A 15,440-nucleotide genomic window follows, 5' to 3' on the forward strand; every position below is an offset into this window, starting at 1 on the left:
TTATAACAAAAAAGGGTTGAATTATAACAAAAACGGTTGAATTGTAATAAAAAAACGGTTGAATTATAACAAAAACGGTTGAATTGTAACAAAAAAGGTTGAATTGTAATAAAAAAAGGTTGAATTATAACAAACATGGTTGAATTGTAATTAAAAAAAGGTTGAATTGTAACAAAAAGGGTTGAATTATAACAAAAAAGGTTGAATTGTAATAAAAAAAGGGTTGAATTATAACAAAAACGGTTGAATTATAACAAAAAAAGGGTTGAAATATAACAAAAATGGTTGAATTGTAATAATAAAAAATGGTTGAATTATAACAAAAAGGGTTGAATTATAACAGAAAGGGTTGAATTATAACATAAACGGTTGAATTGTAATAAAAGAATGGTTGAATTATAACTAAAAACGGTTGAATTATAACAAAAAGGGTTTAATTGTAATAAAAAAAAAGGTTGAATTATAACAAAAAGGGTTTAATTGTAATTTTAAAAAAGGTTGAATTATAACAAAAAGGGTTTAATTGTAATCAAAAACAGTTGAATTGTGATCTAAAAAAGGTTGAATTGTAATAACAGGCATGCAACTAATGCCCAACAAGATGTAGGCTGAATCACTGTCTATTTTGTAACACTACACTCCTACCTGTAGGAAGTGTGCCAGCACCATGTTCATGTACATGTCCTCCTCCTCCCTCCCTGAGCCCATGAAGCAGAGGTGTTCTCCACTAGCGATGGAGCCAGACTCCAGGCTCTGCTTCTGGGCCTCCAGGAGGGACTTCACTGATAGGCTGAACTCTGACGGGTTCTGCAGCATCTAGAGACACACAGCAACAGATGAAAGAGGTTAAGGTTGTGAGTCCCAAATGGCACCCTATTCCCTATATAGTGTGCACTACTTTTGACCAGAGCCCATATAGTGCACTATATAGGGAATAGGGTGCCATTTTGACAGAGTAAGACCACACAGAGAGAGAGGGAGAGAGTAAGACCACTATCCCCTAAAAGCCGATTTACACCCTACTGAGACAGACGATTTACACCCTTCTGAGACAGGTATTTATATATATAACCCTTTATTTAACCAGGTATTTATATATTATATATATATCCCTTTATTTAACCAGGTATTTATATATTATATATATAACCCTTTATTTAACCAGGTATTTTTATATACACTGCTCAAAAAAATAAAGGGAACACTTAATCAACACATCCTAGATCTGAATGAAAGAAATAATCTTATGAAATACTTTTTTCTTTACATAGTTGAATGTGCTGACAACAAAATTACACAAAAATAATCAATGGAAATCCAATTTATCAACCCATGGAGGTCTGGATTTGGAGTCACACTCAAAATTAAAGTGGAAAACCACACTACAGGCTGATCCAACTTTGATGTAATGTCCTTAAAACAAGTCAAAATGAGGCTCAGTAGTGTGTGTGGCCTCCACGTGCCTGTATGACCTCGCTACAACGCCTGGGCATGCTCCTGATGAGGTGGCGAATGGTCTCCTGAGGGATCTCCTCCCAGACCTGGACTAAAGCATCCGCCAACTCCTGGACAGTCTGTGGTGCAACGTGGCATTGGTGGATGGAGCGAGACATGATGTCCCAGATGTGCTCAATTGGATTCAGGTCTGGGGAACGGGCGGGCCAGTCCATAGCATCAATGCCTTCCTCTTGCAGGAACTGCTGACACACTCCAGCCACATGAGGTCTAGCATTGTCTTGCATTAGGAGGAACCCAGGGCCAACCGCACCAGCATATGGTCTCACAAGGGGTCTGAGGATCTCATCTCGGTACCTAATGGCAGTCAGGCTACCTCTGGCGAGCACATGGAGGGCTGTGCGGCCCCCCAAAGAAATGCCACCCCACACCATGACTGACCCACCACCAAACCGGTCATGCTGGAGGATGTTGCAGGCAGCAGAACGTTCTCCACGGCGTCTCCAGACTCTGTCACGTCTGTCACATGTGCTCAGTGTGAACCTGCTTTCATCTGTGAAGAGCACAGGGCGCCAGTGGCAAATTTGCCAATCTTGGTGTTCTCTGGCAAATGCCAAACGTCCTGCACGGTGTTGGGCTGTAAGCACAACCCCCACCTGTGGACGTCAGGCCCTCATACCACCCTCATGGAGTCTGTTTCTGACTGTTTGAGCAGACACATGCACATTTGTGGCCTGCTGGAGGTCATTTTGCAGGGCTCTGGCAGTGCTCCTCCTGCTCCTCCTTGCACAAAAGCGGAGGTAGCGGTCCTGCTGCTGGGTTGTTGCCCTCCTACGGCCTCCTCCACGTCTCCTGATGTACTGGCCTGTCTCCTGGTAGCGCCTCCATGCTTTGGACACTACGCTGATAGACACAGCAAACCTTCTTGCCACAGCTCGCATTGATGTGCCATCCTGGATGAGCTGCACTACCTGAGCCACTTGTGTGGGTTGTAGACTCCGTCTCATGCTACCACTAGAGTGAAAGCACCGCCAGCATTCAAAAGTGACTAAAACATCAGCCAGGAAGCATAGGAACTGAGAAGTGGTCTGTGGTCACCATCTGCTGAACCACTCCTTTATTGGGGGTGTCTTGCTTATTGCCTATAATTTCCACCTGTTGTCTATTCCTTTTGCACAACAGCATGTGAAATTTATTGTCAATCAGTGTTGCTTCCTAAGTGGACAGTTTGATTTCACAGAAGTGTGATTGACTTGGAGTTATATTGTGTTGTTTAAGTGTTCCCTTTATTTTTTTGAGCAGTATATATTATATATAACCCTTTATTTAACCAGGTATTTTTATATATATATATATATATATATATATATAACCCTTTATTTAACCAGGTATTTATATATTATATATATAACCCTTTATTTAACCAGGTATTTATATATTATATATATAACCCTTTATTTAACCAGGTATTTATATATTATATATTATATATATATAACCCTTTATTTAACCAGGTATTTATATATTATATATTATATATATATATAACCCTTTATTTAACCAGGTATTTATATATTATATATATATATAACCCTTTATTTAACCAGGTATTTATATATTATATATTATATATATATATAACCCTTTATTTAACCAGGTATTTATATATTATATATTATATATACAATCCTTTATTTAGCCAGGTAGGCTAGTTGAGAACAAGTTCTCATTTACAACTGTGACCTGGCCAAGATAAAGCAAAGCAGTTTGACACATTCAACAACACAGAGTTACACATGGGATAAACAAGCGTAGAGTCAATAATACAGTAGAAAAGGTCTATGTACAGTGTGTGCAAATTAGGTAAGATTAGGGAGGTAAGGTAATGAATAGGCCAGTGGTGAAATAATTACAATATACCAATTAAACACTGGAGTGATGGATGTGCAGAAGATTAATGTACAAGTAGAGATACTGGAGGGCAAAAGAGCAAAAATAAATAAATAATATGTGGATGAGGTAGTTGGATGGGCTATTTACAGATGGGCTATGTACAGCTGCAGTGATCGGTAAGCTGCTCTGACAGATGATGCTTAAAGTTAGTGAGGGAGATATGAGTCTCCAGCTTCAGTGGTTTTTGCAATTCATTCCAGTCATTGGCAGCAGAGAACTGGAAGGAAAGGCGGCCAAAGGAGGTGTTGGCTTTGGGGGTGACCAGTGAGATATACCTGCTGGAGCACATGCTATGGGTGGGTGCTGCTATGGTGACCAGTGAGCTAAGATAAGGTGGGGCTTTACCTAGCAGAGACTTATAGATCACCTGGAGCCAGTGGGTTTGCTGACGAATATGTAGCGAGGGCCAGCCAACGAGAGCGTACAGGTCGCAGTGGTGGGTGGTATATGGGGCTTTGGTGACAAAACGGATGGCACTGTGATAGACTACATCCAATTTTCTGAGTAGAGGTTTGGAGGCTATTTTGTAAATGACATCGCCGAAGTCGAGGATTGGTAGGATGGTCAGTTTTACGAGGGTATGTTTGGCGGCATGAGTGAAGGATGCTTTGTTGCGAAATAGGAAGCCGATTCTAGATTTAATTTTGGATTGGAGATGTTTAATATGAGTCTGGAAGGAGAGTTTACAGTCTAACCAGACACCTAGGTATTTGTAGTTGTCCACATATTCTAAGTTAGAACCGTCCAGAGTAGTGATGCTGGATGGGCGGGCGGGAAGCAATCAGCTGAAGAGCATGCATTTAGTTTTACTTGCATTTAAGAGCAGTTGGAGGCCACGGAAGGAGAGTTGTATGGCATTGAAGCTCGTTTGGAGGTTTGTTAACACAGTGTCCAAAGAAGGGCCAGATGTATACAGAATGGTGTCGTCTGCGTAGAGGTGGATCAGAGAATCACCAGCAGCAAGAGCGACATCATTGATGTATACAGAGAAAAGAGTCGGCCCAAGAACTGAACCCTGTGGCACCCCATAGAGACTGCCAGAGGTCCGGACAACAGGCCCTCCGATTTGACACACTGAACTCTGTCTGAGAAGTAGTTGGTGAACCAGGCGAGGCAGTCATTTGAGAAACCAAGGCTGTTGAGTCTGCCGATAAGAATACGGTGATTGACAGAGTCGAAAGCCTTGGCCAGGTCGATGAAGACGGCTGCACTACTGTCTTTTATCGATGGCGGTTATGATATCGTTTAGTACCTTGAGCGTGGCTGAGGTGCACCCATGACCAGCTCTGAAACCAGATTGCATAGTGGAGAAGGTACGGTGGGATTCGAAATGGTCGGTGATCTGTTAATTAACTTGGCTTTCGAAGACTTTAGATAGGCAGGGCATGATGGATATAGGTCTGTAACAGTTTGGGTCTAGAGTGTCTCCCCCTTTGAAGAAGGGGATGACCGCAGCAGCTTTCCATTCTTTAGGGATCTCAGATTATATGAAAGAGAGGTTGAACAGGCTAGTAATAGGGGTTGCAACAATTTTGGCAGATAATTATAGAAAGAGAGGGTCCAGATTGTCTAGCCCGGCTGATTTGTAGGGATCCAGATTTTGCAGCTCTTTCAGAACATCTGCTATCTGGATTTGGGTGAAGGAGAAGCTGGGGGGGGCTTGGGCCAGTAGCTGTGGGGGTGCGGAGCTGTTGGCCGGGGTAGAGGTAGCCAGGTGGAAAGCATGGCCAGCCGTAGAAAAATGCTTATTGAAATGATCGATTATAGTGGATTTATCAGTGGTGACAGTGTTTCCTAGTCTCAGTGCAGTGGGCAGCTGGGAGGAGGTGCTCTTATTCTCCATGGACTTTTTGGAATTAGTGCTACAGGAGGCAAATTTCTGTTTGAAAAAGCTAGCCTTACCTAACTGACTGTGTATATTGGCTCCTGACTTCCCTGAAAAGTTGCATATCGCGGAGGCTATTCGATGCTAATGTAGAACGCCACAGGATGTTTTTGTGTTGGTTAAGGGCAGTCAGGTCTGGAGAGAACCAAGGGCTATATCTGTTCATAGTTCAACAGTTTTTGAATGGGGCATGCTTATTTAAGATGGTGAGGAAGGCACTTTTAAAAGAACAATCAGACATCCTCTACTGACGGGATGAGGTCAATATCCTTCCAGGATACCCGGGCCAGGTCGATTAGAAAGGCCTGCTCGCTGAAGTGTTTTAGGGAGCGTCTGACAGTGATGAGGGGTGTTCGTTTGACAGCGGACCCATTACAGACGTAGGCAATGAGGCAGTGATCGCTGAGATCTTGGTTGAAGACAGCAGAGGTGTATTTAGAGGGCAAGTTGGTCAGGATGATATGTATGAGGGTGCCCATGTTTACGGATGTAAGGTTGTACCTGTACTCCTGTACCACATGAAAATTGTAACGCACAGTATCATTCCTTGAGCAGCAGTGGGGGCAGTGGTGTGTAGGCACTGAAACTCGCTTGGTTCCTTGATCTTATCTATAGGCACTGCATCAAAGCAGCCTATTTTGTTAATTAAATCTAATCCCAGCGACTGTTCAAACAGTAAACCCTAATCCCAGCTACTGTTCAAACAGTAAACCCTAATCCCAGCTACTGTTCAAACAGTAAACCCTAATCCCGGCTACTGTTTAAACAGTAAACCCAAATCTGAGCGACTGTTTAAACAGTAAACCCAACAACATTGTAGGGATGGGCACGAATATTCAAAACAGATGTTAGTATTTCATTACTTATAAAAATATATACAGTTGAAGTCGGAAGTTTCTATACACCTTCGCCAAATACATTCAAACTCAGTTTTTCACAATTCCTGACATTTAATCCTAGTAGAAATTCCCTGTTTTAGGTCAGTTAGGATCCCCACTATATTTTAAGAATGTTAAATGTCAGAATAATAGTAGAGAGAATCATTTAATTCAGCTTTTATTTATTTCTTTCATCACATTCCCAGTGGGTCAGAAGTTTACATACACTCAATTAGTATTTGGTAGCACTGCCTTTAAATTGTTTAACTTGGGTCAAACGTTTCAGGTAGCCTTCCACAAGCTTCCCACAATAAGTTGGGTGAATTTTGCCCCATTCCTCCTGATAGAGCTGGTGTAACTGAGTCAGGTTTGTAGGCCTCCTTGCTCACACACACTTTCAGTTCTGCCCACAAAAGTTCTATAGGATTAAGGTCAGGGCTTTGTGATGGCCACTCCAATACCTTGACTTTGTTGTACTTAAGCCATTTTGCCACAACTTTGGATGTATGTTTGGGGTCATTGTCCATTTGGAAGACCCATTTGCGACCAAGCTCTAACTTCCTGACTGATGTCTTGAGATGTTGCTTCAATATATCCACCTAATTTTCCTGCCTCGTGATGCCATCTATTTTGTGAAGTGCACCAGTTCCTCCTGCAGCAAAGCATCCCCACAACATGATGCTGCCACCTTCGTGCTTCACGGTTGGGATGGTGTTCTCCGGCTTACAAGCCTCCCCCTTTTTCCTCCAAACATAACAATGGTCATTATTGCCAAACAGTTCTATTTTTGTTTCATCAGACCAGATGGAGATTTGTAATCAATGTAAAATGGAATTAGAGAATGAATTTCGCTAAATGAGAAGGAGCTCCAGTGATCAACCAGCTGTTGATTCATATCAATGGAGTTGTTGTCGAGAAGGATGGGGAGTTGAGCAATATAGCCTCAATTAGCCTTGCTAGCTAGCTTCTTTACATCGATTTGATGCAGTCAAAATACTACCAGACAAGATGATGGAAAACCTATCACAGCAACAAGTCTGTCTAATTTGCACGAGTCCGTTTGGCTACTTTCTCCCTCTCGGGTCAGACACACGAGCCCCTCCCCCACACGTGCTGAAAAAAAAAGTGCACCACAGATCGCTGACGTTTTACGTGCTCCTAACCGTTTTATTATGTTTGTTTTTTTACTTATTTTGTACATAATGTTGCTGCTACCATCTCTTATGACCAAAAATAACTTCTGGACATCAGAACAGCGATTACTCACCACGGACTGGCAGAAGCTTTTTTTCTTTCCTTTAACGAGTCTGATGAGCCCGACATGAACGTCATACTGCTTTCCCCAAGTCCAAATCCCCGTCATTTGTGTGAAGAGACGAGGGAGAAAAATAGGATGGAGGTCGGGCTGCCTTCTGAGGATTCGTAGGCGATCCAATAAACCCCCACTGCCATCCGTTCTACTAGCTAACGTGCAATCATTGGAAAATAAAATCAACGACCTACGAGGAAGATTAAACTACCAACGGGACATTAAAAGCTGTAAAATCTTATGCTTCACGGAGTCGTGGCTGAACAACGACATTATACATACAGCTGGCTGGTTATACGCTGTATCGGCAGGACAGAACAGCAGCGTCTGGTAAAACAAGGGGTGGCGGACTATGCATATATGTAAACAACAGCTGGTGCACGATATCGCAGGATGTCTCGAGGTTTTGATTGCCTGAGGTAGAGTATCTCATGATAAGATGTAGATCACACAATCTACTGTACATACCCCAACCAGAAGCCATGGATTACTGGCAACATCAACACTGAGCTAAAGGCTAGAGCTTATAAGAAAACCAGCTATGCCCTCAGACGAACCATCAAACAGGCAAAAAAGGACTAAGACAAATCGTACGACACCGGCTCTGGCGCTCGTCAGATGTGGCAGGGCTTGCAAACCATTACAGACTACAAAGGGAAGCATAGCCGAGAGCCTATCAGACGAGCTAAACTACTTCTATGCTCGCTTTGAGGCAAATAACACTGAAACATGCTTGAGAGCACCAGCTGTTCCAGACGACTGTGATCACCCAATCTGCAGCCGATGTGAACAAGACCTTTAAACAGGTCAACATTCACAACGCCGCAGGGCCGGACGGATTACCAGGACGTGTACTCAGAGCATGCGCTGACCAACTGGCAAGTGTCTTCACTAACATTTTCACCATCTTCCTGTCCCAGTCCGTAATACCAACATTTTTCAAGCAGACCACCATAGTCCCTGTGCCCAAGAACACTAAGGTAACCTGCCCAAATGACTACCGACCCGTAGCACTCACGTCTGTAGCCATGAAGTGATTTGAAAGGCTGGTCCTGTCTCACATCAACACCACCATCCCAGAAACCCTAGACCCACTAAAACTCACATACCGCCCCAACAGATCCACATCAATCTCTATTGCATTCCACACTGCCCTTTCCCACCTGGACAAAAGGAACACCAATGTGAGAATGCTGTTCATTGACTACAGCTCAGCGTTCAACACCATAGTGCCCTCAAAGCTCATCACTAAGCTAAGGACCCTGGGACTAAACACCTCCCTCTGCAACTGGATCCTGGACTTCCTGTTCACCCATGACTGCATGGCCAGGCACGACTCCAACACCATCATTAAGTTAGCCGATGACACAACAGTGGTCACCGACAACAATGGGACAGCCTATAGGGAAGAGGTCAGAGACCTGGCCGTGTGGTGCCAGGACAACAACCTCTCCCTCATCGTGATCAAGACAAAGGAGATGATTGTGGACTGCAGGAAAAGGAGGACCGAGCACGCCCCCATTCTAATTAACGGGGCTGATCAAATGGCTACCCAGACTATTTGCATTGCCCCCCCCCCCCACCAACCTCTTCTACGCTGCTGCTACTCTCTGTTATTATCTATGCATAGTCACTTTAATAACTCTACCTACATGTACATATTACCTCAATACATTGACTCTGTACCGGTACCCCCTGTATATAGCCTCCACATTGACTCTGTACCGGTACCCCCTGTATATAAACTCCACATTGACACTGTACCGGTACCCCCTGTATATAGCCTCCACATTGACTCTGTACCGGTACCCCCTGTATATAGCCTCCACATTGACTCTGTACCGGTACCCCCTGTATATAGCCTCCACATTGACTCTGTACCGGTACCCCCAGTATATAGCCTCCACATTGACTCTGTACCGGTACCCCCAGTATATAGCCTCCACATTGACTCTGTACCGGTACCCCCTGTATATAGCCTCCACATTGACTCTGTACCGGTACCCCCTGTATATAGCCTCCACATTGACTCTGTACCGGTAGCCCCCTGTATATAGCCTCCACATTGACTCTGTACCGGTACCCCCTGTATATAGCCTCCACATTGACTCTGTACCGGTACCCCCTGTATATAGCCTCCACATTGACTCTGTACCGGTACCCCCTGTATATAGCCTCCACATTGACTCTGTACCGGTACCCCCTGTATATAGCCTCCACATTGACTCTGTACCGGTAGCCCCCTGTATATAGCCTCCACATTGACTCTGTACCGGTACCCCCTGTATATAGCCTCCACATTGACTCTGTACCGGTAGCCCCCTGTATATAGCCTCCACATTGACTCTGTACCAGTACCCCCTGTATATAGCCTCCACATTGACTCTGTACCGGTACCCCCTGTATATAGCCCCACTATTGTTTTTTTTACTTCTGCTCTTTAATTATTTGTTATTCTTATCTCTTACTTTTTGCTGTTGTTGGTATTTTCTTAAAACTGCACTGTTGGTTAAGGGCTTGTAAGTAAGCATTTCACTCTAAGGTCTACACCTGTTGTATTCGGCGCATGTGACAAATAAAATGTGATTTGTGTGAATACTTTGATAGTATACTAAATCAACCTTATTACTTTGGATTGTGGGGCAGTTCAATCCTCCCCCTATTCTCCTCTCCTCCCCGTTCTCCTCCCCCGTCCCCGTCTCACCAAGTCTGAGTCCAGGTGGAAGGCAGTAGAGAGGTGTCCAGCGTTGTACTGCTCAGCAGGTCGACAGTCCACCACAAAGAACCGAACTCCTTCCTGGGACAGGTCGATAGAGACATTTCTATTACATGTAGTAGGAATATCAAAGAAATGCGTAGGTTGGTTATTGCTACTAAAATGCTACATTAATCCTTAGGGTAATTAGCCATTTGATTTTCCACTAACGTTTTCAGTCCAACTAAAAGTGTCACAACAGTAACATGTTCAGCGAAAATGAAATCCTTGTTGAACGCACCTCAGGGGTGCTGCTACTCACAGGCTGCAGCTGGTTGGCCTGCAGTATCTCAGGGACAGACACAGGAAGACAGAGAGCCTGACTCAGATCCATGTCTTCCTCTTTCAGTGCCACCAGGCTGGACCCAAACAAGTTCTGGTTCTCCTACAGACACAGAGAGAGAGAGAGAGTCAGTCTGGTTCTCCTACAGAGACAGAGAGACAGAGACAGAGAGACAGAGACAGAGAGACAGAGACAGAGAGACAGAGACAGAGAGAGACAGAGACAGAGAGAGACAGAGACAGAGAGACACAGAGAGAGACACAGAGAGAGAGACAGAGAGAGAGACAGAGAGAGAGACACAGAGAGAGACACAGAGACACAGAGAGAGACACAGAGAGAGACACAGAGAGAGACACAGAGAGAGACACAGAGAGAGACACAGAGAGAGACAGAGAGAGACAGAGAGAGTCTGGTTCTCCTACACACACACACAGAGAGACATAGAGCTACATACATTATGAAAGCTAGCAACTTAACATGACCCACTGAAGAGAATTAAAACAGTTGAGAGAAATGTAAAGGTATCCTCCAAGGAAAAACATGTTTCACGCTGCTTCTTCTTCCCTAATAACACTGCCACTCACTGCATGGGCAGCAACTTCAGTTATACTGAACAGGGCTCCATGTAAGGCGTATTGTACTGAGAATGCTGTTCATTGACTACAGCTCAGCGTTCAACACCGTAGTGCCCTCAAAGCTCATCACTAAGCTAAGGACCCTGGGACTAAACACCTCCCTCTGCAACTGGATCCTGGACTTCCTGACGGGTCGCCCCCAGGTGGTAAGGGTAGGTAACAACATATCCGCCATGCTGATCCTCAACACAGGGGCCCCTCAGGGGTGCGTGCTTAGTCCCCTCCAGTACTCCCTGTTCACTCATGACTGCACGGCCAGGCACGACTCCAACACCATCCAGCACCATCATCATCACCCCTGTATATAGCCTCCACATTGACTCTGTACCGGTACCCCCTGTATATAGCCTCCACATTGACTCTGTACCGGTACCCCCCTGTATATAGCCTCCACATTGACTCTGTACCGGTACCCCCTGTATATAGCCTCCACATTGACTCTGTACCGGTACCCCCTGTATATAGCCTCCACATTGACTCTGTACCGTAACACCCTGTATATAGCCTCCACATTGACTCTGTACCGGTACCCCCTGTATATAGCCTCCACATTGACTCTGTACCGGTACCCCCTGTATATAGCCTCCACATTGACTCTGTACCGTAACACCCTGTATATAGCCTACACATTGACTCTGTACCGGTACCCCCTGTATATAGCCTCCACATTGACTCTGTACCGGTACCCCCTGTATATAGCCTCCACATTGACTCTGTACCGGTACCCCCTGTATATAGCCTCCACATTGACTCTGTACCGGTACCCCCTGTATATAGCCTCCACATTGACTCTGTACCGGTACCCCCTGTATATAGCCTCCACATTGACTCTGTACCGGTACCCCCTGTATATAGCCTCCACATTGACTCTGTACCGGTACCCGTATTAATCAGGGCCCCATGCCAGCTGTATTGAGCGGGGGCCCCATGCCAGCTGTATTGAGCAGGGGGCCCCATGCCAGCTGTATTGAGCGGGGGCCCCATGCCAGCTGTATTGAGCAGGGGGCCCCATGCCAGCTGTATTGAGCAGGGGGCCCCATGCCAGCTGTATTAAGCAGGGCCCCATGCCAGCTGTATTAAGCAGGGCCCCATGACAGTACTTTACCTTTCTCAGAGACAGAGGGGTCTTGCTCCAGTAATACTGGGCCAGAGAGAACAGGTCTTCTATATCATCAGCCTCTAACAGGGCAGGAGAGTCCTCCAACATCTCTGTAACACACAAAACACACAGGGTAGAATCCCGCATTCAATACACAGCAGCCGAGAAGCTGAATCCAGAAGCAGATAACTCACTGATGATATCTTCTTTACTGTCCCCTTCTTGTTGCAGGATGTTATCTCTATGGGGGAACCAAAAGTAATAATGTAATATCAGAACACTGAAGACCTTGTACTGATCCGTTTGTGATATTACTTTGCGGTAGCTATGTGTTGTAATCTGGTTTGTTTTATGAATATGTTGCAATAGTGGGTACTTGGCGTTGACGAGGATGATGAGCAGGAGGAAGAAGATGAGGAAAGGGTCGGCCTGTTGGAGGTAAAAGTCCCACATGGCCTGAGTCACCTCTGGTAGGCAATGACTGGAGAACAGACTGCCTAGCTGTAGGATACACAACACACCAGTCACAATCCACCATCCCACTGCAAGGAACATTTCACACCTAATAGGCTGTACTGACATACCCAGTGTATAGTGTAGGAGTCTGGGGTTAGATATCTATCTATATCTATATATACACACACACACACACACACACACACACACACACACACACACACACACACACACACACACACACACCCAGTCTGGGGTTAGATATCTATCTATCTATACACACACACCCAGTCTGGGGTTAGAGATATAGATATACCCAGTGTATAGTGAAGGAGTCTGGGGTTAGATATCTATCTATCTATCTATCTATCTATCTATATCTATATCTATATATATATCTATATAGATATACCCAGTCTGGGGTTAGATATACACACCCAGCCTGGGGTTAGATATACACACCCAGCCTGGGGTTAGATATCTATCTATCTATCTATACACACACACACCCAGTCTGGGGTTAGAGATATAGATATACCCAGTGTATAGTGTAGGAGTCTGGGGTTAGAGATATAGATATATAGATATACCCAGTGTATAGTGTAGGAGTCTGGGGTTAGAGATATAGATATATAGATATACCCAGTGTATAGTGTAGGAGTCTGGGGTTAGAGATATAGATATATAGATATACCCAGTGTATAGTGTAGGAGTCTGGGGTTAGAGATATAGATATATAGATATACCCAGTGTAAAGTGTAGGAGTCTGGGGTTAGAGATATAGATATAGATATATAGATATACCCAGTGTAAAGTGTAGGAGTCTGGGGTTAGAGATATAGATATATAGATATACCCAGTGTATAGTGTAGGAGTCTGGGGTTAGAGATATAGATATATAGATATACCCAGTGTAAAGTGTAGGAGTCTGGGGTTAGAGATATAGATATATAGATATACCCAGTGTAAAGTGTAGGAGTCTGGGGTTAGAGATATAGATATATAGATATACCCAGTGTATAGTGTAGGAGTCTGGGGTTAGAGATATAGATATATAGATATACCCAGTGTATAGCGTAGGAGTCTGGGGTTAGAGATATAGATATATAGATATACCCAGTGTATAGTGTAGGAGTCTGGGGTTAGAGATATAGATATACCCAGTGTATAGTGTAGGAGTCTGGGGTTAGAGATATAGATATACCCAGTGTAATGTGTAGGAGTCTGGGGTTAGAGATATAGATATACCCAGTGTATAGTGTAGGAGTCTGGGGTTAGAGATATAGATATATAGATATACCCAGTGTATAGTGTAGGAGTCTGGGGTTAGAGATATAGATATACCCAGTGTATAGTGTAGGAGTCTGGGGTTAGAGATATAGATATAGATATATAGATATACCCAGTGTAAAGTGTAGGAGTCTGGGGTTAGAGATATAGATATAGATATATAGATATACCCAGTGTAAAGTGTAGGAGTCTGGGGTTAGAGATATAGATATATAGATATACCCAGTGTATAGTGTAGGAGTCTGGGGTTAGAGATATAGATATAGATATATAGATATACCCAGTGTATAGTGTAGGAGTCTGGGGTTAGAGATATAGATATATAGATATACCCAGTGTATAGTGTAGGAGTCTGGGGTTAGAGATATAGATATAGATATATAGATATACCCAGTGTATAGTGTAGGAGTCTGGGGTTAGAGATATAGATATATAGATATACCCAGTGTAATGTGTAGGAGTCTGGGGTTAGAGATATAGATATATAGATATACCCAGTGTATAGTGTAGGAGTCTGGGGTTAGAGATATAGATATATAGATATACCCAGTGTATAGTGTAGGAGTCTGGGGTTAGAGATATAGATATATAGATATACCCAGTGTAATGTGTAGGAGTCTGGGGTTAGGGATATAGATATACCCAGTGTATAGTGTAGGAGTCTGGGGTTAGAGATATAGATATATAGATATACCCAGTGTAAAGTGTAGGAGGCTGGGGTTAGAGATATAGATATATAGATATACCCAGTGTATAGTGTAGGAGTCTGGGGTTAGAGATATAGATATATAGATATACCCAGTGTATAGTGTAGGAGTCTGGGGTTAGAGATATAGATATACCCAGTGTAAAGTGTAGGAGTCTGGGGTTAGAGATATAGATATACCCAGTGTATAGTGTAGGAGTCTGGGGTTAGAGATATAGATATATAGATATACCCAGTGTAATGTGTAGGAGTCTGGGGTTAGAGATATAGATATATAGATATACCCAGTGTAAAGTGTAGGAGTCTGGGGTTAGAGATATAGATATATCCAGTGTATAGTGTAGGAGTCTGGGGTTAGAGATATAGATATATAGATATACCCAGTGTAATGTGTAGGAGTCTGGGGTTAGAGATATAGATATATAGATATACCCAGTGTAATGTGTAGGAGTCTGGGGTTAGAGATATAGATATATAGATATACCCAGTGTAATGTGTAGGAGTCTGGGGTTAGAGATATAGATATACCCAGTGTAATGTGTAGGAGTCTGGGGTTAGAGATATAGATATATAGATATACCCAGTGTATAGTGTAGGAGTCTGGGGTTAGAGATATAGATATATAGATATACCCAGTGTATAGTGTAGGAGTCTGGGGTTAGAGATATAGATATACCCAGTGTATAGTGTAGGAGTCTGGGGTTAGAGATATAGATATACCCAGTGTAATGTGTAG

The 15,440-nt window shown here is 43.7% G+C and overlaps 1 protein-coding gene across 1 annotated transcript in view; it reads right to left on the reverse strand.

The window, feature by feature from the left end:
* Positions 1-15,440, reverse strand: part of tbc1d23 (TBC1 domain family, member 23) — a 51,152-nt gene that overhangs the window by 19,875 nt on the left and 15,837 nt on the right. The window contains exons 6-11 of the mRNA XM_045696691.1: positions 12,629-12,753; positions 12,447-12,493; positions 12,259-12,362; positions 10,498-10,620; positions 10,185-10,277; positions 646-816 (exon numbers count right to left, since the gene is read on the reverse strand). Coding sequence (XP_045552647.1) covers positions 646-816; positions 10,185-10,277; positions 10,498-10,620; positions 12,259-12,362; positions 12,447-12,493; positions 12,629-12,753 — 663 coding nt within the window. The remainder of the gene's footprint in view (positions 1-645; positions 817-10,184; positions 10,278-10,497; positions 10,621-12,258; positions 12,363-12,446; positions 12,494-12,628; positions 12,754-15,440) is intronic.

This window comes from Salmo salar, chromosome ssa16 (genome assembly GCF_905237065.1).
Source record: "Salmo salar chromosome ssa16, Ssal_v3.1, whole genome shotgun sequence".
NCBI lineage: Eukaryota > Metazoa > Chordata > Actinopteri > Salmoniformes > Salmonidae > Salmo > Salmo salar.